The following is a 21,772-nucleotide window of genomic DNA, read 5'->3' as shown; positions in this document are numbered from 1 at the left end:
GTTAAATATAGAATAAACGAAATGTGTCTAAAAGTGGAGACAGACAGACTGGATGTGGGCGGAGGAAAAGTACAAGATAAGAAGGGAACGAGTATGAGAGAATTTTTATTGAAGAGCAGACAACTACAGATTTAAGAATGAACAAAATATCAGATTGAGGAGAGAGAGTGTCAGGTTTACCTCCAGATTGAATGTTCAGATTGAGGGTCACAGACAATTGAGGGTGACAGTGGCATAGTGGGTTTATCTGTTCACTCATGATCTCCAATTTCTGCCATCAGTTTTAGGGTTAATTTAATTTCATTTACAGTAAGAGACCACGTGTACAGAGCAAGTACAGAGCAAACTCCACTTTGAACGACTTGCTACCAGCTCGTGATTTTCGTGCAGTGTGTATCGGTTGATTTTTGAGGCAAATATTTACAAGCTTTGTCATTTTTAATATGAATATATGCAGATTTTTTCTCCCTTTGGTAGTTTTGCTGCTGAATGGATGTGAAATATCTCTCAGTGGCAAAGTACTGGTGCTTCCTGGTGAATACAGTCACTGGCTCAATATGCGCACAATTGTGGAGGAGCTTGTGGATCGGAATCACAGCGTGACTATTCTGACACACACAGCGTCACCTACGGGGAAACAGTTGCAAAAGGAGCACTTCAAATACATGGTATTTAAAGTGAACATGGAGGAAGAGGATATACAGAATTTGTGGCAGAACTTCATCGCTGCTTGGATGAGTGAAAATGCCACTGGGTTTGAGAAGATGTCGTTATTTTGGAACATGATGTCTGGATTTACGAGTTATGTTGAGAATGTTTGCTATGGAATGCTCATTAATGAAAAACTGATGACTTCACTTAGGGAGTCACATTTTGATGTGATTTTCTATGATCCAATGATGGTATGCAGTGACTTACTGGCAGAGGCACTTGGTCTGCCCCAAGTGATCTCTCTTAGACTCACTTTTGCGTACAACTTTGAGCGACTGTGTGGACAGATACCAGCTCCACCATCATATGTCCCTGCGGTTGCTGTCCACGAGCATCTCACAGACCACATGAACTTCCTGGAGAGATTAGAGAACCTGTTACTTTACATTGCTCACACAGCTATGTTCAAACTACAAGTGAAATTTACATTTGATAAGCATTACACCAATATTTTGGGTAAGGAGCACAATTTCTTCATTGGTTTTGGGATTTATTATTCATGGGTTCATGACCAAGTGTTGATAAGTGCTGAATTTCTTTTTCTTTCATTGCCGTCTTCTTGTGTACACCTACTCCACATCATAGCAGTAGAAGCAGTAGATCACTAAAACAAATACAGTGAGAAAAACTGTTTGTAGTCAGCTGGACCTGGTTGGACATTTTAATGCTGTCTAGCAGCAAAATTAGGAACTTCTCTGCAAGAGGGCGGTTTGACCTCCTAGAGTTTCCACATGATGGTAGTGACTTGAGAGAATATTGCATGAGCTTTCAAGTGTTAGGGTTCACACAAGTTCATTGACAGGTTAAAGACCACGTGTACAGAGCAAACTCCACTTTGAACGACTTGCTACCAGCTCGTGATTTTCGTGCAGTGTGTATCGGTTGATTTTTGAGGCAAATAGTTACATGCTTTGTCATTTTTAATATGAATATATGCAGATTATTTCTCCCTTTGGTAGTTTTGCTGCTGAATGGATGTGAAATATCTCTCAGTGGCAAAGTACTGGTGCTTCCTGGTGAATACAGTCACTGGCTCAATATGCGCACAATTGTGGAGGAGCTTGTGGATCGGAATCACAGCGTGACTATTCTGACACACACAGCGTCACCTATGGGGAAACAGTTGCAAAAGGAACACTTCAAATACATGGTTTTTAAAGTGAACATGGAGGAAGAGGATATACAGAATTTGTGGCAGAACTTCATCGCTGCTTGGATGAGTGAAAATGCCACTGGGTTTGAGAAAATGTCGTTATTTTGGAACATGATGTCTGGATTTACGAGTTATGTTGAGAATGTTTGCTATGGAATGCTCATTAATGAAAAACTGATGACTTCACTTAGGGAGTCACATTTTGATGTGATTTTCTATGATCCAATGATGGTATGCAGTGACGTACTGGCAGAGGCACTTGGTCTGCCCCAAGTGATGTCTCTTAGACTCACTTTTGCGTACAACTTTGAGCGACTGTGTGGACAGATGCCAGCTCCACCATCATACGTCCCTGCGGTTGCTGTCCACGAGCATCTCACAGACCACATGAACTTCCTGGAGAGATTAGAGAACCTGTTACTTTACATTGTTCACACAGCTATGTTCAAACTACAAGTGAAATTTACATTTGATAAGCATTACACCAATATTTTGGGTAAGGAGCACAATTTCTTCATTGGTTTTGGGATTTATTATTCATGGGTTCATGACCAAGTGTTGATAAGTGCTGAATTTCTTTTTCTTTCATTGCCGTCTTCTTGTGTACACCTACTCCACATCATAGCAGTAGAAGCAGTAGATCACTAAAACAAATACAGTGAGAAAAACTGTTTGTAGTCAGCTGGACCTGGTTGGACATTTTAATGCTGTCTAGCAGCAAAATTAGGAACTTCTCTGCAAGAGGGCGGTTTGACCTCCTAGAGTTTCCACATGATGGTAGTGACTTGAGAGAATATTGTATGAGCTTTCTGCTTCAGTGTTAGGGTTCACACAAGTTCATTGACAGGTTAAAGACCACGTGTACAGAGCAAACTCCACTTTGAACGACTTGCTACCAGCTCGTGATTTTCGTGCAGTGTGTATCGGTTGATTTTTGAGGCAAATAGTTATATGCTTTGTCATTTTCAATATGAATATATGCAGATTATTTCTCCCTTTGGTAGTTTTGCTGATGAATGGATGTGAAATATCTCTCAGTGGCAAAGTACTGGTGCTTCCTGGTGAATACAGTCACTGGCACAATATGCGCACAATTGTGGAGGAGCTTGTGGTTCGGAATCACAGCGTGACGGTTCTGGTACACACAGCGTCACCTACGGTGAAACACAGACAGAAGGAGCGCTTTGAATACTTGGTTTTTAAAGTTAACATGGAACAAGAAGATGCACAGAATTTATGGAAGAACTTCATTGTTGCTTGGATGAGTCAAAATACCACTGTGTTTCAGAAGTTGTCATTTTTTTGGAACATTATGTCTGGATTTACGAGTTATGCTGAGAAAATTTGCTCTGGAATGCTCCTTAATCAAAAACTTATGACTTCACTTAGGGAGTCACACTTTGATGTGATTTTCTATGATCCAATGATGCCATGTAGTGACCTGTTGGCAGAGATGCTCGGTGTACCCAGCGTGATGTCTTTTAGAGTCAGTTTTGCGTACTCCTTTGAGTGTATATGTGGACAGATGCCAGCTCCTCCATCATATGTCCCTGCGGCTAGTGTTCAAGGGCATCTCACAGACCACATGGACTTCCTGGAGCGATTGGAGAACCTGCTGCTGTATATTGGTCACACTGCTATGTACAAACTGCAAATGATATTTATGTTTGATAAGCTTTACACCAAAATTATGGGTAAGGAGCACAATTTCTTCATTAGTACTGGGATTTATTATTTATGGGTTCAAGTGTTGATAAGTGCTGAAAATCTTTTTCTTTCACTGCCATCTACTTATGTAAGTCTGCTCCAGATATTAGACATAGAAATCCTGATGGATATCACTAAAACACATACTGTGAGAAGTGTTCAGTTGCTCAGCTGTAGTCAGCTGAATATAGTTACAGTTTTTAACACTGTGTGCAGCACAATCAATAATTAAATTGCAAGAGGGCAGTTTGACCTTCTAGAACCCCCAAACTTTCAAGAGCTTGAACTGGTCTCATGTTTTTCGTCTCTTGTCTTTGTCTGACTGTAGAGCAAACAAGATGCTTGGTTTTTATTGTTTAATGGAAAACGGTAATTTTCTGCAATTGATGATTTTGCTGTGGATCAAACATTTTAAACACTTTGCAGCAGTACAATCAGGAGCTTCTCTGTAGGAGGCTGTAACACGGTGTCAGCGAGGGAGTTTGCAAGTGCAGAGATGGAATGATGTAATAAAAAGGCGATTAGATAAACGAACAAGCCAATATATAATCAATCTTATAAGACACAAACTAACATAGCTACAAACAGGTATCCGAAACATAAACATAGAACACACTACAAGAGTCAATATACATAAGATGAGCAACAGACTCCAGTGGACTTTTACAAAGACTTACAAATGAACGTGCACCACACAGGGTTTAAATAACAAGGAACAATAAAGAACAATCGAGGAAGTAAACTAGAAACAGGTGAAACAAAGAACAGAGCTAAATGAGGGGTGTAGAAACAGAACATAAATGAAGAGTGCATGGAAAACAAAAACTGCCCCAGTGACCCGCTGGGATTAGCGGTAGACAGCCAAAATCGTAAGCCACATGGGGGGGGCAAGCATGACAGTGTCCAATTAATGGCAAAGCCAGGGATATCTCACTGTCTTTTGCAAAATCCTATCAGGCCAAAGGATGTCAAAGCATTGCCTCATCCACCTTTATCTCAAAATAACCTCACCTGAAGTGGGATTTTCTTCCATGTTTTATAACCTCTGAACAATAGGGATGAGTGAACCTTACTGGCTTAGGCTCACATAAGTTAGAAAGAATTTTAAAAGCTTTACCAGCAGCTTTACCTGCCACTTGATATGAGTTTGTCCCTCCTGCACTTCACAGGGAAACCCACGACCTTCTGTGACACTATGGGAAAGGCTGACATCTGGCTGATCAGAACCTACTGGGACTTTGAGTATCCACGACCATTCCTGCCAAACTTCAAGTTTGTGGGCGGATTACACTGCAAACCTGCAAAGCCTCTGCCTAAAGTAACATTATCATCATGCATTGGGTGATTTCAGCCCTGAGTTAAACATTAAGAATTAACAAGCAGTCAAACAATCCCTGAGGTTTAGTACCTGACCTTTCTACACATCTTAACTATACAAACCCTTAGCACACAAATAGGCAGTGGGTCATGCAGAGTTGGTGGTACAGAGTTTAAGTTAAGACCTGGGTATATGGTATACAGTGATATAGCCCTCATCTTCACAGAAATGGTTTGAAATAATTTAATAGTCAAATTTTACATTACCTTGATGACAAAAAATACCATGAACATAAAAATGTAACAGCACTATAGAAATCAACTGCACGACAGCATGACTAGAATACAGTATGTGCATCTCTTTTATTAATAACTGGGTTTTGGATCTGCAGGAGATGGAGGAGTTTGTGCAGAGCTCAGGAGATGATGGCATTGTGGTGTTTTCACTGGGATCCATGATGAACAACCTCACCAAAGAGAGAGCCAACACCATCGCTTCTGCACTAGGACAGATCCCTCAAAAGGTCTCCGCTTGCACTGTTAAATACTGCTGATTTTTAATGCAATACTTATTTCATCCTTCTCTAAAATGGCATATTCTAGTTGGATTGTGTAATCAGTCCAGGTAATTTTATTAGTCTTCAGAAACCAACAAGAAAGAACAACTCGATGTACTTTCACATTTGAATTATTGGTTTTAACTATATGACATTATAATAAACAAAACAAACTATTTCTGACAACATATATCATTTAATAGTGTCCATTCGAAAGGTTTCAAAAGAGCACCTAATCCTGAAACCACCCAAATTGTACTTTTTTTTGTTCAATTCCTGATTACGGAGGGGAAATTGTTGAATTGTTGAATTGAAATGGCTTATTTAATCATTATCATTAATAATTTTATCATTATTGAGCATTTCTGGATTTGGTGGCAATATAGTTTAAATTGTATAGCTGAACTTTATTCTCAAACATGACTGATTCTAATTACAGGTGTTGTGGAGATACCCAGGAGAGAAACCTGATACTCTTGCTCCTAATACAAGACTGTATGACTGGATTCCCCAGAATGACTTGCTAGGTAAAGTGTGTGTGCGTGTGTGTACACATATAGGATGTATTTGTGTTGTAACGTTTGTCAGAGGCAGTGGTGACGCAAACGCATGTAAATGAGTATTTATTTAAAAAGATGATAACAAAACACAAGACTGAGACACAGAAAGCAGATAGGGACGACATTATACAATGAAGGGCTAGTACTATGGAACGGGGCTACAAGACAACTAGGAAAAGGTAATATAAATGAGAACATTACAACAACACAAGCCACGTAAATGTAAAGGGGAGAAGCATAACCACAAAGGGAGAAACGACTAAAGGGGCAGCGGGGCACAAACAACAATGTAACGCTGCTCGCGCAGCGGAGCGAGAGGACGGACACAAGTGCTGAGATGAGCGAGATTTAATAAAGGGAATACCAAAATCAGAGTCGTACAAACGGGCAGGGGTCATAGCAGGCAGGCAATCCAGACACGAAACATGAACAGACATCTTGAAACAAGAACAGGGAAGACTCACGGACTAGCAATTAAACAGGCTGACAGAACAACGCACGAACCGACGGATAGACAAAACCACGGATAACTAGACTGGGGAAATACTGGGACTTGTATACAATGAAACTAACTAGGGACAGGTGATGGCAATAACACTGGGGCATGGTAACAAACAAGGAATCACGGAGACAAACGAGCAGGGCGGGATGAACAGGCACGGAACACAGACACAAGGGAACCCGGAGTGACAGCTAGGAGAGGGGGCGTAGCCATACGTGACAAACAATACCAAGCTACGAACGAATAACTAAAGGGATAACAAAAGAACATAACCAACGATAACCATAAACGAAAGAAAAACTAACATCAATACAAATCATAAACAACGGGGAGAGAAAACATAAACTAACAAAGGTGAGTAGAAACAAAATTAAGAACATGAACAGGCATAAGGATAAACAGGCAAACGAGAAGGAGCAGAGAAGCAAGAAGGACTCACATACAATGACCGACGAGGATAGACAGGGCAGGGGAAACTATATACACAAAACCCAGGGAAGTAAACGACACAGGTGGGAACACTGAGGACGGGGGCGTGGCAGACAGAAGGGAAACCAAGGAAACGGGGAAACCTGGCGGGACCAGGGAGGAGGGCGGAGCTGAACGTGACAAGTGTACTGTGTATTATATGAATGATGTATTATACACATATGTATTAAATATATTGTGTATGTAATTTAACACATACTAATGAGTTTACATCTGATAGGACATCCTAAAACCAAGGCCTTCATCACCCATGGTGGGACTAATGGACTGTATGAAGCTATTTACCATGGTGTCCCAATGGTGGGTATACCACTGTTTGCTGACCAGCCTGATAACCTGAACCACATGAAAACCAAGGGAGCAGCAGTAATGCTTGATTTCCACAAAATGGAGTCCAAGGACCTGAAGGAGGCTGTCACCAATGTTATAAACAATCAATCGTGAGTTGATCCTTTGATTTCTATAAATGTACCTCCTTGCAAATTGTGTCCATTTTAAAGCTACTGAATGTAAAATTACACAAAGGATTTCACTGCTGGCTCAAATACATTACATATTGTATTGCATGTCATCCTAACTCTTCATTGTTCCATAGAAATCAAACTGGGTCCAGCATATTCACTTACAAAGCCGGAGTGGCTAATCGGGAGATTCGGGAGGATTCCCGATGGGCCGGTTCATGTTAATCTCTAGTTTGGGCCGATTGGGAGGGAAAAATAATTTTGGGCCGGATTTGGTCATAAAACTCCCGGGCTGAAAAAGTGTCCCACTCCGGCCCTGTTCACTTACCGATAGATTTAATAAATGTGAACCTTTAAAGTCATTCATTACTCAAGATCTGGAAACTTTACTGCTGCAGTTGATACACACAGACCAAATGGGCTTTACACGATCAAGGTAAAATCTTATAAGAGCTGTGTGAGATTTTTACAGGTAATGTGTGCTGAGCTCTTAAAGTAAGAGTAGAACCAAAAGTTGCCAATAGTATCTTTTAATGTCAAAAAAACGTTTTTGTCAGAGTTGATTGAGATTGTCTGTTGAGTCAACATGGTACCACTCTTCGTTATTCTTACTAAAGCGTTTGAGTCACATCCCAGTTGGCATGGTAAACATAAATAACTTCCTTTCCAGTTAGTCAAGTGTGCCAACAGTGCGGCCTTCTCTCTCCTCTTCTGTGGTCTTTGGTGACTGGACCTCTCACTCAATCTGCCAGGGCAGGCAAACTGTACTATTGTATAAGAATTCAGATAGAAGGTCATCATCAACACCAGACAATATTATTTTGTGTATGTCTAATGCAGACAGTTGTGCTGGTATTATTCTTGATTTGATATATTTGATTCGAATATACTGAGGTTTCTGACTAGTCAATCAGTCAAAGCACATCAGTGGTCCTAAATTTTTTTACAAACAATTAATAAAGGATGCTAGCCACTTTCATCCCCATTTATCCCCATTTAGTGTTATCTTGGTGTATTTTTCATGCCCAAATTGAATGTCCTAGATAAGAATAACTATTTACAACTTTGGGACAAATTTAAGCAAGAGTACATATCTGGTATGTTCTTCCATTAATTTCTTTTTTTTTTTTTACAAATGGAACAAGTAAGAATGCTTGAATTAAGCTGCTATAGCCTATACAGTAAAGGACTAATGACACTAATGACATATTAATGTGTTAAAACCTAATTTAGTCTAATTCAGATTGTTTAATTCAATAAGCAAGCAATTAAAAACGAACTGTTGACTCAAAGCACAAAGCTCCATGTCACACTTGTGACGTCTGGGACGTCGGGACAGAAGCAGTCGGAGGCATGGGCTGAGAATGACCGGTTTTATTATCCATGATAATAAACCAACAGAAAAACTCAGGCCACAAGGCAGAAACCACTCAACATACAAATAAACGAAGAAAAAGGTAACGAGAAGCCAATGGGTACGGATAGTCCAGCAGACAAGGCTAGGTGTCCCACGACGAGAGGCGACGGTGCAGGCTGAATGTGCAGCACTGGACAGCGCGACCTGTGGGAATAAATACAGCCCTGAACTGATTAGGTACAGGTGTCAATATTCAGGTGACTGAGACGGGAGGAGTGTCCGGGAACGAGAGGGTGTGTTCTGTGTGGTTGTGGGCATGCGTGTGAGAGAAAGGGTGCGTGTGCGCCCTCTGGTGGCGTCCAGGCTGACCCATCGTGACAACACTCATGGCTATCATCTTCCTGCTAGCCTTCTTATCCCACGAACCTCCCACAAAATCCCATTGATTTAAATGTCACAGTGTGCTCCTGATTTCTCGCTTGGGCTCATCTGTGTGTATACGTTCATCTGTATTTACACATTAATCTGTGTGTGTGTGTGTGTGTGTGTGTGTGTGTGTGTGTGTGTGTGTGTGTGTGTATACGTTAGTCTTTGTGTCTGTGTTAATCATTTCACCTGTTTCATGTCTTGTCAGCATTATATGTTATATGTGTATGTTCTTAGCATTTGTGTATTAAAATGTGTGTCTGTGTCATGTGCTTTGTTCATCGTTGTTTGAACCTAGTTCCCGTGTCTAGGTCTTCCCCATGCATAAATATAAACATAAAGTTTGAGCCACACTCTGGTCTCAGGATCCAGCCTCAGCTTGCATGTTACACTGTTGCCACTTCCAGAATGTTTCCTCTGCCTCTAGCAATAAGAGACAGGGAGAAAAAGGTGGAGATGATCCACCTGAAGGGGGTTCTGTCATGTCCCTGACTCCTCCCTTGGGGTCATCTGTGGGCCAGGGAGTTTCAGGATACTTCAGAAGTGATATTATATTTAAATAACCCAAATCACATATATTTGTACTATATTCAGACAGCTATATTGCTATAAAAGTCCAGCTTTCTTAATTCCAAAGCTCTTCAAAGCTCTTTCACAAATTTTATATTTCAAAATCTATTTAATTTCTCCACTCAGGTACAAAGAGAGCATAATGAGGCTCTCCCGGATCCACCATGATCAACCCATGAAGCCTCTGGACCAGGCTGTCTTCTGGATCGAGTTTGTGATGCGGAACAAGGGGGCCAAGCACCTGAGGGTAGAAGCCCATAACCTCACCTGGTACCAGTACCACTGCTTGGACGTGGCAGCCTTTTTACTCTCCATAACTGCAGTGGTCATGTTCATCTTTGTGAAAACGTGCAGTTGGGTTATATGTAAATGTTTAAGAAGGACCACAACAAAGAACAAGAAAGACTGAAAAAGTTAGTGTACACCTCTTTATCAGTAAGTAATAATTTTATTTACTCCATCAGTAATTATGGGGTGGATCTACATGTGTTGGGAAACAAAACTTCTGTAATTATCCATTATATATTCCATACACTTTTTAATCTCATTTTGAGAGAGTGTAGTAGGTTGTTATCCTGCATCAGTCAATGCAGCAATTGCAACACAATTTAAAATATTTAAAATGAAAAGTATTTTCATTAATAACTTTTTCTTTTCACTCAAAATGAATGTGCTTACATATGTGGTTTATCTATATATCATATTATGATTTGATTCAAACAAAATAAAGTTTACATTTCATCACTGTACAGCCCCTGATTCCTCCATGTATTTACGTCCATCTGCATCTGTGTGTGCTTAATTTAATTGTCATTATGACCAAAGGCTCACAGGTCATAGATGTTTGTCCCAAATGCATAAGAATTGTCACACACTGTGCAGTATTGTTTACCAGGGGAAAGGAGTACTAGTATACTAGTATGAAGTACACTTAATTTAAGTGGACTCATGGTTAATTGCTAAAAGTATGACATTTTGAATGCACTAATTATATTAAATATGCTAATAATATATAATTAGTGCTATTAAAGATGTACTATATTGTCAAAATGATTTGCTCACCTTCCTTTGCTCACATATGTGACATCCCATTCCTAATCCATAGGGTTCGATATGACATTGGTCCAATCTTTGCAGCTAGAACAGCTTAAACTCAGGGAAGGCTGTCCACAAGGTTTAGGAGTGTGTTTATGGGGATTTTTGACCATTCTTCCAGAAGCGCATATGTGAGGTCACATGATGTTGAACGAGAAGGCCTGGCTCTCAGTCGCCGCTCTAATTCAACCCAAAGGTGTTCTATCAGGTTGAGGTCAGGACTCTGGGCAGGCCAGTCAAGTTCATCTACACCAGACTCTGCCATCCACGTCTTTATGGACCTCATGGATGGAAGATAGTCATGTTGGAGGAGGAAGGGGCTAGCTCCAAACTGTTCCCACAAAGTTGGGAGCATGGAATTGTCAAAAATGTCTTGGTATGCTGAAGCTTTTACAGTTCCTTTCTCTGGAACTAAGGGGTCAAGCCCAGATCCTGAAAAACAACCCCACACCATAATCTCCCTTCCACCAAACTTTACACTTTGCAAATTGCAGTCAAACAAGTACCATTCTTCTGGAACTATCTTGTCCATCAGATTGCCAGATAGAGAAGCGTGATTCATCACTCCAGAGAACACCCCTCCACTGCTCTAGAGTCCAGTGGCAGCATGCTTTACACCACTGCATCTGAGGCTTTGCTTTGCACTTGGTGATGTATGGCTTGGATGCAGCAGCTCAACCATGGAAACCCAATCCATGAAGCTCTCTGTGCACTGTTCTTGAGCTAATCTGAAGGCCACATGTTTGGATGTCTGTAGTGATTGCAAAAAGTTGGCGACCTCTTTAAATTATGCGCTTCAGCATCCGCTGACCCCGCTCCGTCAGTTGACGCGGCACTACCACTTCGTTGCTGAGTTGCTGTCATTCTCATACACTTCCATTTTCTAATAATCCAGCCGACAGTTGACTGTGAAATATTTAGGAGCGAGGAAATTTCATGACTGAATTTGTTGCACAGGTGGCATCAGTTCCATGCTGGAATTCACTGAGCTCCTGAGAGCGACCCATTATTTCACAAAGGTTTCTAAAACAGTCTGGATGCCTAGGTGCTTAATTTTATACAACTGTGGCCATGGAAGTGATTGGAACACCTGATTCCGATAATATGTTTTCCAAATTTATACATTTAAAAAGGTACTTTGCATCAGCCTGAAATATATTTGAATCTACTTTCATATAGATCACGTATCATATAGATTTGAGTGTGAAAGACAGACTGGACAGACAGACTGGATGTGGGGGGAGGGAAAATTACAAGATAAGAAGGGAATGACAGACGAGAGAAATTTCAATTGAGGGGCAGACAACTACAGATTTAAGAATGAAATAAACATCAGCATGTTCAGATTGAGGGTCACAGACAGTAAATAATAAATTCCTTTACACATGGGATTCACACAGGGGACACGAGTTTCTGTTTAGTCTTGTGACTGTGGCATAAGTAGTTTTATCTGTTCACTCATGATCTCCAATTTCTGCCATCAGTTTTAGGGTTAATTTAAGTTCATTGTCCCCTGTGTGAATCCCATGTGTAAAGGAATTTATTATTTACTGTCTGTGACCCTCAATCTGAATATTCTGAGTAAATGAAAATGAAATGTGCCATATTTTGTCAATTGTGATTTTTGCACCCCAATCGAAATTTGTCCTCCGCTTTTAACCCATCTGTGCAGTCAGAACACACACACACACACACACACACACACACACTAGTGATTACTAGGGGGCTGTGGATCACACGTGCCCAGAGCGGTGGGCAACCCTAGCCCGGCACCCGGGGAGCAGTTGGGGTTAGGTGCCTTGCTCAAGGGCACCTCGGTCATGGCCTCAGGTCTGGGAATCAAACCCACGACCCTCCGGTCACAAGACCAGTTCCCTAACCGCTAGGCCATGACTGCCCCTGGAGTAAGACTCCTACATCAGGATTCTCTTTGTGGACTACAGTTCTGCTTTTAATACAATCATTCCCCACAAACTCACCCACAAACTGTCCACACTCGGCCTGTCAAGATAGGCAACAGGACCTCAGCCAGCATCACCACCTATACCGGCACCCCCAAGGATGTGGCCTCAGCCCCATTCTCTACACCCTGTTCACCCACGACTCCCACAAGGACAACACCCTCCTGAAGTTCGCAGACGACACTACAGTGATAGGACGCATCAGTGGTGGAAACGAAACGGCTTATAGGAGAGAAGTGACCAGGCTGGTGTCACGGTGTGAGGACAATAACCTCGCCCTCAACACAGACAAGACCAAGGAGCTGATAGTGGACATGAGGAAGGAGAAGAGACCTCACCAGCAACTGTTCATCGCCGAGAGCTTGAAGTGGGGAGGGTAAACAGCTTTAAGTACCTGGTGTTCACATCAGTGAAGACCTCTCCTGGACATTAACACCTCGCAGCTGGTAAAAAAGGCTCAACAATGGCTATACTTTCTGAAGAAGCTGAGGAAGTTTGGGATGTCCCCTAAAGTCCTCAGACATTTCTACAGCTGTGTCATCGAGAACCTCCTGACCAGCTCTATCACTGGGAGGTACGGCAACACGACTGCGATGGACCGTATATGCCTCCAGAGAGTAGTAAAGACTGCGGAGAAGATCGCCAGGACCTCACTGCCCTCTCTGCAGAGCATCTTCCAGCACAGAGCCCTCAGGAGAACTGCCACCATCCTCAAAGACCCCACCCACCCCCAAACATGGACTGTTTACACTGCTACCCTCAGACCGGAGGTACAGGAGTGTTAATTGTAAGACCACCAGATTAAATAACTCTTTTTTCCCCTAATGCCATCAGACTTTTAAACCAGAAATAATCATTTTTTCACCTTATGACCATTTGCACGTTACTGCTGCTCAAATACATGCTATGCTATCTTGTAAATTGTGTTATAATAACAATAGCTTTTTTTACATAGCTTACTTCTATTTGGATATTAGATGGTTATTTCTTGTATTTATCTTTGCACTGCACTTTATCTTCTAATGTTGTATTTGGCATTCTTGGCGAGGGGGTAAAGAAAGAATTTCATTGTAATTGGAACCATGCTTCCTTATTGTACACATGACAATAAACTATCTTGACTTTACTTGATTTGAGGTAAGAGACCACGTGTACAGAGCAAGTCAAGGGCAAACTCCACTTCACTTTGAACGACTTGCTAACAGTTTGTGATTTTCCTGCAATGTGTATCGGTTGATTTTTGAGGCAAATAGTTACAAGCTTTGTTATTTTTAATATGAATATATGCAGATTTCTTCTCCCTTTGGTAGTTTTGCTGCTGAATGGGTGTGAAATATCTCTCAGTGGCAAAGTACTGGTGCTTCCTGGTGAATACAGTCACTGGCTCAATATGCGCACAATTGTGGAGGAGATTGTGGATCGGAATCACAGCGTGACGGTTCTGACACACACAGCGTCACCTACGGGGAAACAGTTGCAAAAGGAGCACTTCAAATACATGGTATTTAAAGTGAACATGGAGGAAGAGGATACAAAGAATATATGGAAGAACTTCACTGTTGCTTGGATGAATCAAAATCCCACTGTGTTTCAGAAGTTGTCGGGTTTTTGGAACATTATATCTGGATTTACAAGTTATGCTGAGGACATTTGCTCTGGAATGCTCCTTAATGAAAAACTGCTAACTTCACTTAGAGAGTCAAACTTTGATGTGATTTTCTATGATCCAATGATGCCATGCGGTGACCTGTTGGCAGAGATGCTCGGTGTACCCAGTGTGATGTCTCTTAGGGTCACTTTTGCGTACTACTTTGAGTGTATGTGTGGACAGATGCCAGCTCCACCATCATATGTCCCTGCGGCTAGTGTTCAAGGGCATCTCACAGACCACATGGACTTCCTGGAGCGATTGGAGAACCTGCTGCTGTATATTGGTCACACTGCTATGTACAAACTGCAAATGATATTTACGTTTGATAAGCTTTACACCAAAATTATGGGTAAGAAGCACAATTTCTCCATTGGTACTGGGATTTATTATTTATGGGGCCAAGTGTTGATAAGTGCTGAATGTCTTTTTCTTTTTTTTTCTTTTTTATTTTACCTTTATTTAACCAGGAAAGACTCATTGAGATTTAAAACCTCTTTTCCAAGAGTGTCCTGGCCAAGACAGCCACATAAAACATTTAAAATACAACAACAGATACACAAAAACATAGACAAGAAATGTCATACAGTTAAATATTAGTACAATTACAGAAGCCAAATGATCTGTTTTGTCTGTCCTTTAAAATTGATTTAAAATTCCCCAGAGTGATGAGAGAAGATAACTTTAATTCCTTCTGCAAGTTGTTCCAGGCGGAAGGGGCAGAATATTTAAAAGCCTTTTTACCCAGTTCTGTTCTGACCTTTGGGACCTGCATCAAAATGATGTCCTGAGAGCGCAGGCCGAAATGGCTGATGGGTCTAGTCAGAAGTGAGCATAAATAAGAAGGATGGTGCCCAAGAATGCATTTGTAGATGAAAAACAGCCAATGAGACAGTCTACGATTAGTCAGAGACGGAATTTTTGCATTTGCATACAAGGTACAGTGATGGGTTTTATAGCAGCAGTTAGTCATGAAACGCAGGGCGCAATGATAGACAGCATCCAATTTTTTAAATTGTCGGGCTGAGGCATTCATAAATAGCATATCTCCATAATCCAATAGAGGTAGAATGGTTGACATAATCAGATGCCTTCTGACTTGTTGTGAGAAACAATTTTTATTTCTAAAAAAGAATCCCAATTTAAGTTTTATCTTTGAAGCCAAATTATCAATGTGAGTTTTGAAAGACAGATTCTCATCAATCAAAATACCTAAATATTTGTAGTGTCTGACAACTTCAATTTCGACCCCTTGAGCAGTTAACAAGCTGGGGAGTAAAGGTGGGAGCTGCTTACCATTTGAAAATATCATAGCCTTTGATTTCTCTGCATTGAGGACTAACTTTAGCCCAGCCAGACGAGACTGAACAATGTCAAAAGCAGATTGCAGAAGTTTAAAAGCTTGTGAGACTGATGAGGATGAACAATAAATAACAGTATCATCAGCATAAAGATGAGATTCAGCAGCAGGCAGGTTATCACATAAATTATTAACATAAATAGTAAACAACAAAGGCCCTAGTAAGGAGCCTTGAGGCACTCCCTTTGAAACGGGAAGAAGGGAGGAACTAAGCCCATCAGCTTGAACACATTGAGTGTTCTTTCACTGCCATCTTCTTATGTAAGTCTGCTCCAGATATTTGACATAGAAATCCTGATGGATATCACTAAAACATACTGTGAGAAGTATTCAGTTGCTCAGCTGCAGTGAGCTCAACATAGTTACAGTTTTTAACACTGTATCAAGAATCAATAATTTAACTGCAAGAGGGCAGTTTGACCTTCTAGAACCCCGATAACTTTCAAGAGCTTGAACTGGTCTCATGTTTTTTCGTCTTGTGTGAGCTGACTGTAGAGCAAACAAAGAACAATAAAGAACAATCGAGGAATTAAACTAGAAACAGGTGAAACAAAGAACAGAGCTAAATGAGGGGTGTAGAAACAGAATGAAGAGTGCATGGAAAACAGAAACTGCTCCCGTGACTTGGACTGGGACAAGCGGGTGTAGTGTACTGTCATGCTTGCTCCTCTTCTGACATATGATTTTGGCTGTGTATTTCCTGGTTTTCATTTTCCATCCATCCAATTAATGGCAAAGCCAAGTATATCTCACTGTCTTTTGCAAAATACTATCAGGCCAAAGGATGTCAAAGCATTGCCTCATCCACCTTTATCTCAAAATAACCTCACCTGAAGTGGGATTTTCTTCTATGATTCATAAACTCTGCACAATAGGGAGGAGTGAACCTTACTGGCTTAGGCTGACATAGGTTAGAAATAATTTTAAAAGCTTTTACAGCATCTTTAACTGCCACTTGCAAACACCTGCCCTGATATGAGTTTGAGTCTGCCCTGTACTTCACAGGGAAACCCATGACCTTCTGTGACACTTTGAGAAAGGTTGACATCTGGCTGATCAGATCCTACTGGGACTTTGAGTATCCACGACCATTCCTGCCAAACTTCAAGTTTGTGGGCGGATTACACTGCAAGCCTGCAAAGCCCCTGCCTAAAGTAACATTATCATCATGCATTGGGTGATTTGAGCCCTGAGTTAAACATTAGGAATTAACAAGCAATCAAACAATTCCTGAGGTTTAGTATCTGACCTTTACTACAGATCTTAACCATACAAACCTTTAGCACACAAATAGGCAGTGGGTCATGCAGAGTTGGTGTAAGTACAGGATGGCAGTTAATTAGTTGCAAAATATTCATTAACCCCATAGCCCTCGTCCTCACAGAAATGGTTTGAAATAATGTAATAGTCAAATTTAACAATAACATTACCCTGATGACAAAAAATACCATGAACATAAAAATGTAACAGCACTATAGAAATCAACTGCACGACAGCATGACTAGAATACAGTATGTGCATCTCTTTTATTAATAACTGGGTTTTGGATCTGCAGGAGATGGAGGAGTTTGTGCAGAGCTCAGGAGATGATGGCATTGTGGTGTTTTCACTGGGATCCATGATGAACAACCTCACCAAAGAGAGAGCCAACACCATCGCTTCTGCACTAGGACAGATCCCTCAAAAGGTCTCCGCTTGCACTGTTAAATACTGCTGATTTTTAATGCACTACTTATTTCATCCTTCTCTAAAATGGCATATTCTAGTTGGATTGTGTAATCAGTCCAAGTAATTTGATTATAGTCTTCGGAAACCAACAAGAAAGAACAACTCGGTGCACTTTCACATTTGAATTATTGGTTTTAACTAATGACATTATAATCAACAAAACAAACAACTTCTGACAACATATATCATTTAATACTGTCAATTTGATAGGTTTCAAAAGAGCACCTAAACCTGAAACCACCAAAATTGTACTTTTCCAATTTCTGATTATGTTTGGAGGGGAAATAGTTAAATTGTTGAATTGAAATGGCTAATTTAATCATTATTGAGCATTTGTCCCATTTCTGGATTTGGTGGCAATATAGTTTAAATTGTATAGCTGAACTTTATTCTCAAACATGACTGATTCTAATTACAGGTGTTGTGGAGATACCCAGGAGAGAAACCTGATACTCTTGCTCCTAATACAAGACTGTATGACTGGATTCCCCAGAATGACTTGCTAGGTAAAGTGCGCGCGTGTGTGTGTGTGTGTGTGTGTGTGTGTGTGTGTGTGTGTGTGTGTGTGTACATATAGAGTTAGAGTGTGTATTGTGTATTATATGAATTATGTATTATACACATATGTATTATACATATTGTGTATGTAATTTAACACATACTAATGATTTTTATTATTTACATCTGATAGGGCATCCTAAAACCAAGGCCTTCATCACCCATGGTGGGACTAATGGACTGTATGAAGCTATTTACCATGGTGTCCCAATGGTGGGTATACCACTGTTTGCTGACCAGCCTGATAACCTGAACCACATGAAAACCAAGGGAGCAGCAGTAATGCTTGACTTCCACAAAATGGAGTCCAAGGACCTGAAGGAGGCTCTCACCAATGTTATATACAATCAATCGTGAGTTGATCATTTGATTTCTATAAATGTACCTCCTTGCAGATGGCGTCCATTTTAAAGGTGCTGAATGTAAAATTACACACAAAGGATTTCACTGTTGGCTCAAAGTACATTACATATTGTATTGCATGTCATCCTAACTCTTCATTGTTCCATAGAAATCAAACTGGGAACAGCATTTCCACTTACCAATAGATTTAATGCATAAATATAAACATAAAGTTTGAGCTACACTCCAGCCTCAGCTTGCATGTTACACTGTTCCCACTTCCAGAATGTTTCCTCCGCCTCTAGCAATAAGAGACAGGGAGAAAAAGGTGGAGATGATCAGAGGTGGGTAGAGTATTCAACAATTTTACTCAAGTAAAAGTACAGTTACTTGAACCAAATGTTACTCAAGTAAAAGTAAAAGTATGCATCCCAAAAAATTACTTGAGTAAAAGTTAAAAAGTACTTTGATTAAAAGCTACTCAAGTAGTGAGTAAATGCATGAGTACTGTCTCGTGTCAGTAAATTACATCATGGGAAATTGAATTACGGGAAACAATGACTTTTAATGATAAAAATAATTTATTATAAATAAATATTAGGCCTATGTATATAAATTATTTATTATAAATAATATGTATTTTTGTTTGTTCCTAATTATTAGGCCTGTGTAACTTTAATGTGTTCCACAAAGGCACTAACTGATGAGACTGTCAGCCAATACGTGTAGCTACAACTTGACACCAACTGAATCAATTTGTAGCAGACTTAATCATCATATATTGCTAGTGTATACACTCTATACACTGGTTTTTAGTATTGCACTGCGTTACATTTAATAATTACATCATACAAACGTTATGCCTCAGAGATATAGCATTACACAAAATTATACATACAGCAAACTTATCGCATCGTGTTTCCTCATTTGATGTTGAGTTCTTGTAGGCTGAAATGTCCACACGTTTGCAGACACGATTGGCAGCGTGAGACACACGCATTTGACTGTCTTCACACGCTTACACGCCACACATCCGATTTCTCACGCCGAAAAAAATCTAGTTTATTTACCTCTGATCCATATTTATGATTCAATGAGTTACTAGTTCGCTCTGGCGCCAACCACTGACGATCGATCGATCGCGATATAACACTTAATTTGTGTCCATTTTACACCCCCCCCCCCCCCCGTCAACAATTTACGTTCACCACCCAAACCCCCACCCCAGTTTAAATCTCACTAAAAGAGATCTCGAAAACATGGCAACCCTGCAGCGCATTATATAGCTGTCATTTTTACACGTTTTTAATGTAAACATTGGCTGTATGTGAGGTCAGAGATGCTCGGGAGGTTTTTCTGTCACTTTCTTACTACGGTGGAGAAAGTTTGCGTATGTGGTCACGTGATTGACCGGCTTCATTTGATTCATTACAAAACGAAAGTAACGGTAGCGCGCGGCGCAAATCAGATTGTAACGGAGTAAAAGTCGCGTTTTTCTCACCACATATTTACTCAAGTAAAAGTAGAAGTCTTTCATATTAAAACTACTCCTACAAGTACATTTTTGTCCAAAAATCTACTTGAGTAAATGTAACGGAGTAAATGTAACGCGTTCCTACCCACCTCTGGAGATGATCCACCTGAAGGGGATTCTGTCATGTCCCTGACTCCTCCCTTGGGGTCATCTGTGGGCCAGGGAGTTTCAGGATACAGAAGTGATATTATATTTAAATAACCCAAATCACATATATTTGTACTATATTCAGACAGCTATATTGCTATACGAGTCCAGCTTTCTTAATTCCAAAGCTCTTCAAAGCTCTTTCACAAATTTTATATTCCAGAATCTATTTAATTTCTCCACTCAGGTACAAAGAAAGCATAATGAGGCTCTCCCGGATCCACCATGATCAACCCATGAAGCCTCTGGACCAGGCTGCCTTCTGGATCGAGTTTGTGATGCGGAACAAGGGGGCCAAGCACCTGAGGGTAGAAGCCCATAACCTCACCTGGTACCAGTACCACTGCTTGGACGTGGCAGCCTTTTTACTCTCCATAACTGCAGTGGCCATGTTCATCTTTGTGAAAACATGCAGTTGGGTTATATGTAAATGTTTAAGGAGGACCACAACAAAAAAACCCAAGAAAGAGTGAATGTTAGTGTAGACCTCTTTACACTTTACACAGTGATTTCAGCCCAATCTAAAGTAATCAGAAAACATGTTGCACTAATCAATTTTGTTAATCTTTGCAGCATTTAAAGTTCATGGTTTTACTTTGCTTGTACTGTGTAATGCTTTTGGACAAAATAAAATGTAAATGTTATGACATTTATTTGAATTCTTCATTTGGGCATTCTGCGTGTGTGTAATGTGAAGTGTTAGCAAGGTGGGTGCAAGTGCTCGGAAGAACTGGATTTATTTTGAGCAAATTCAAAATCAGGGTTGATAGAAAAGTGTAGGAACAGCCAACATGTACAGAGCTGGAAAGCACGAAAACTGAGAAAGAAAACAGGGACTAGGATAATTACACAGGCTGTAGAAACCTACCAGCAACAGCTGTGGGAAACACTGGGAATATATACACATTAACAAAAGGATAAGAAGGATCAGGTGAGCTCAATAACAAAGATGGAGAACTAGGGGCGTAACTGTCAGAATGAAGACAATAAGCAATGGAACTAGAAACCAGGAAGTGAAGAGAAACAAAGCACAAAACCATGGAAACAGGGAAGCGATGAGAGGCTATCCCTGACAATAAGAAGTAATGTTGGATTTAGTCACATCCTGGTTCTTTGAAGAAATATTGTTATGGTGCAGAGGTTGTACCATAAGTTTACTCGTATGCCAAAAGAAGTAAATCCTTCAGTAATTGAAATTGTGGAAGAAGACTTTTCAGTATGTGAGTTTTATGTCTGACTAAATTTTTGTCACACCAGTGAAATTTGCACAAATTACACAGGTCAACAAAAAAAAAATTACTGGTGTCCAAAATATTTTAATGAATTTGGGGTATTTTTGGGGTGCTGATTCTGAATATGCTATCAGTTTTGCCAGATTGGCTCAAGTTTTTGAGATTTTTGGTATCTTATTTATAGCACTTGTTGGTAAATGCGACGCATCATCTCATTAATTTCTTGGGATTAGTACTTGAACTGAGCAGTTCTCAATATAGTTTTTTGTTAATTAGTGTTCTAAAAGTTTGTTCATAGCTTGATTTTTGCACTAACTTTATGTTGTTGTCTGTTTTCCAGTGAAAAGCATGAACTCA

At 40.3% G+C, this 21,772-nt stretch overlaps 2 protein-coding genes across 4 annotated transcripts; both read left to right on the top strand.

Moving 5' to 3' along the window:
* Positions 1-357: 357 nt before the first annotated feature.
* On the top strand, positions 358-10,489 carry LOC143518677 (UDP-glucuronosyltransferase 2A1-like). 3 transcript variants are annotated; one of them, XM_077011341.1, is made up of 6 exons: positions 358-1,167; positions 4,741-4,889; positions 5,281-5,412; positions 5,885-5,972; positions 7,217-7,436; positions 9,937-10,489. In XM_077011341.1, exons 1-6 carry the CDS (start codon positions 444-446, stop codon positions 10,217-10,219), a joined length of 1,596 nt encoding a protein of 531 aa, XP_076867456.1. In that variant the 5' UTR covers positions 358-443; the 3' UTR covers positions 10,220-10,489. The 3 variants fall into 3 exon arrangements, with proteins under 3 accessions (XP_076867456.1, XP_076867454.1, XP_076867455.1); XM_077011339.1 differs by lacking the exon at positions 358-1,167 and adding an exon at positions 1,559-2,360; XM_077011340.1 differs by lacking the exon at positions 358-1,167 and adding an exon at positions 2,442-3,554 and having other exon boundaries at positions 4,731-4,889.
* A 4,010-nt stretch (positions 10,490-14,499) lies between these two features.
* On the top strand, positions 14,500-20,662 carry LOC143518672 (UDP-glucuronosyltransferase 2B31-like). The gene is made up of 6 exons (XM_077011336.1): positions 14,500-14,866; positions 16,880-17,028; positions 17,430-17,561; positions 18,021-18,108; positions 18,294-18,513; positions 20,371-20,662. Exons 1-6 carry the CDS (start codon positions 14,527-14,529, stop codon positions 20,654-20,656), a joined length of 1,215 nt encoding a protein of 404 aa, XP_076867451.1. The 5' UTR covers positions 14,500-14,526; the 3' UTR covers positions 20,657-20,662.
* Positions 20,663-21,772: the final 1,110 nt, after the last annotated feature.

This window comes from Brachyhypopomus gauderio, chromosome 7 (assembly GCF_052324685.1).
Source record: "Brachyhypopomus gauderio isolate BG-103 chromosome 7, BGAUD_0.2, whole genome shotgun sequence".
In the NCBI taxonomy this organism is placed as follows: Eukaryota; Metazoa; Chordata; class Actinopteri; order Gymnotiformes; family Hypopomidae; genus Brachyhypopomus; species Brachyhypopomus gauderio.
Note: the sequence above shows the minus strand (reverse complement) of the source record. Positions and strands in the feature narration are given on the sequence as shown.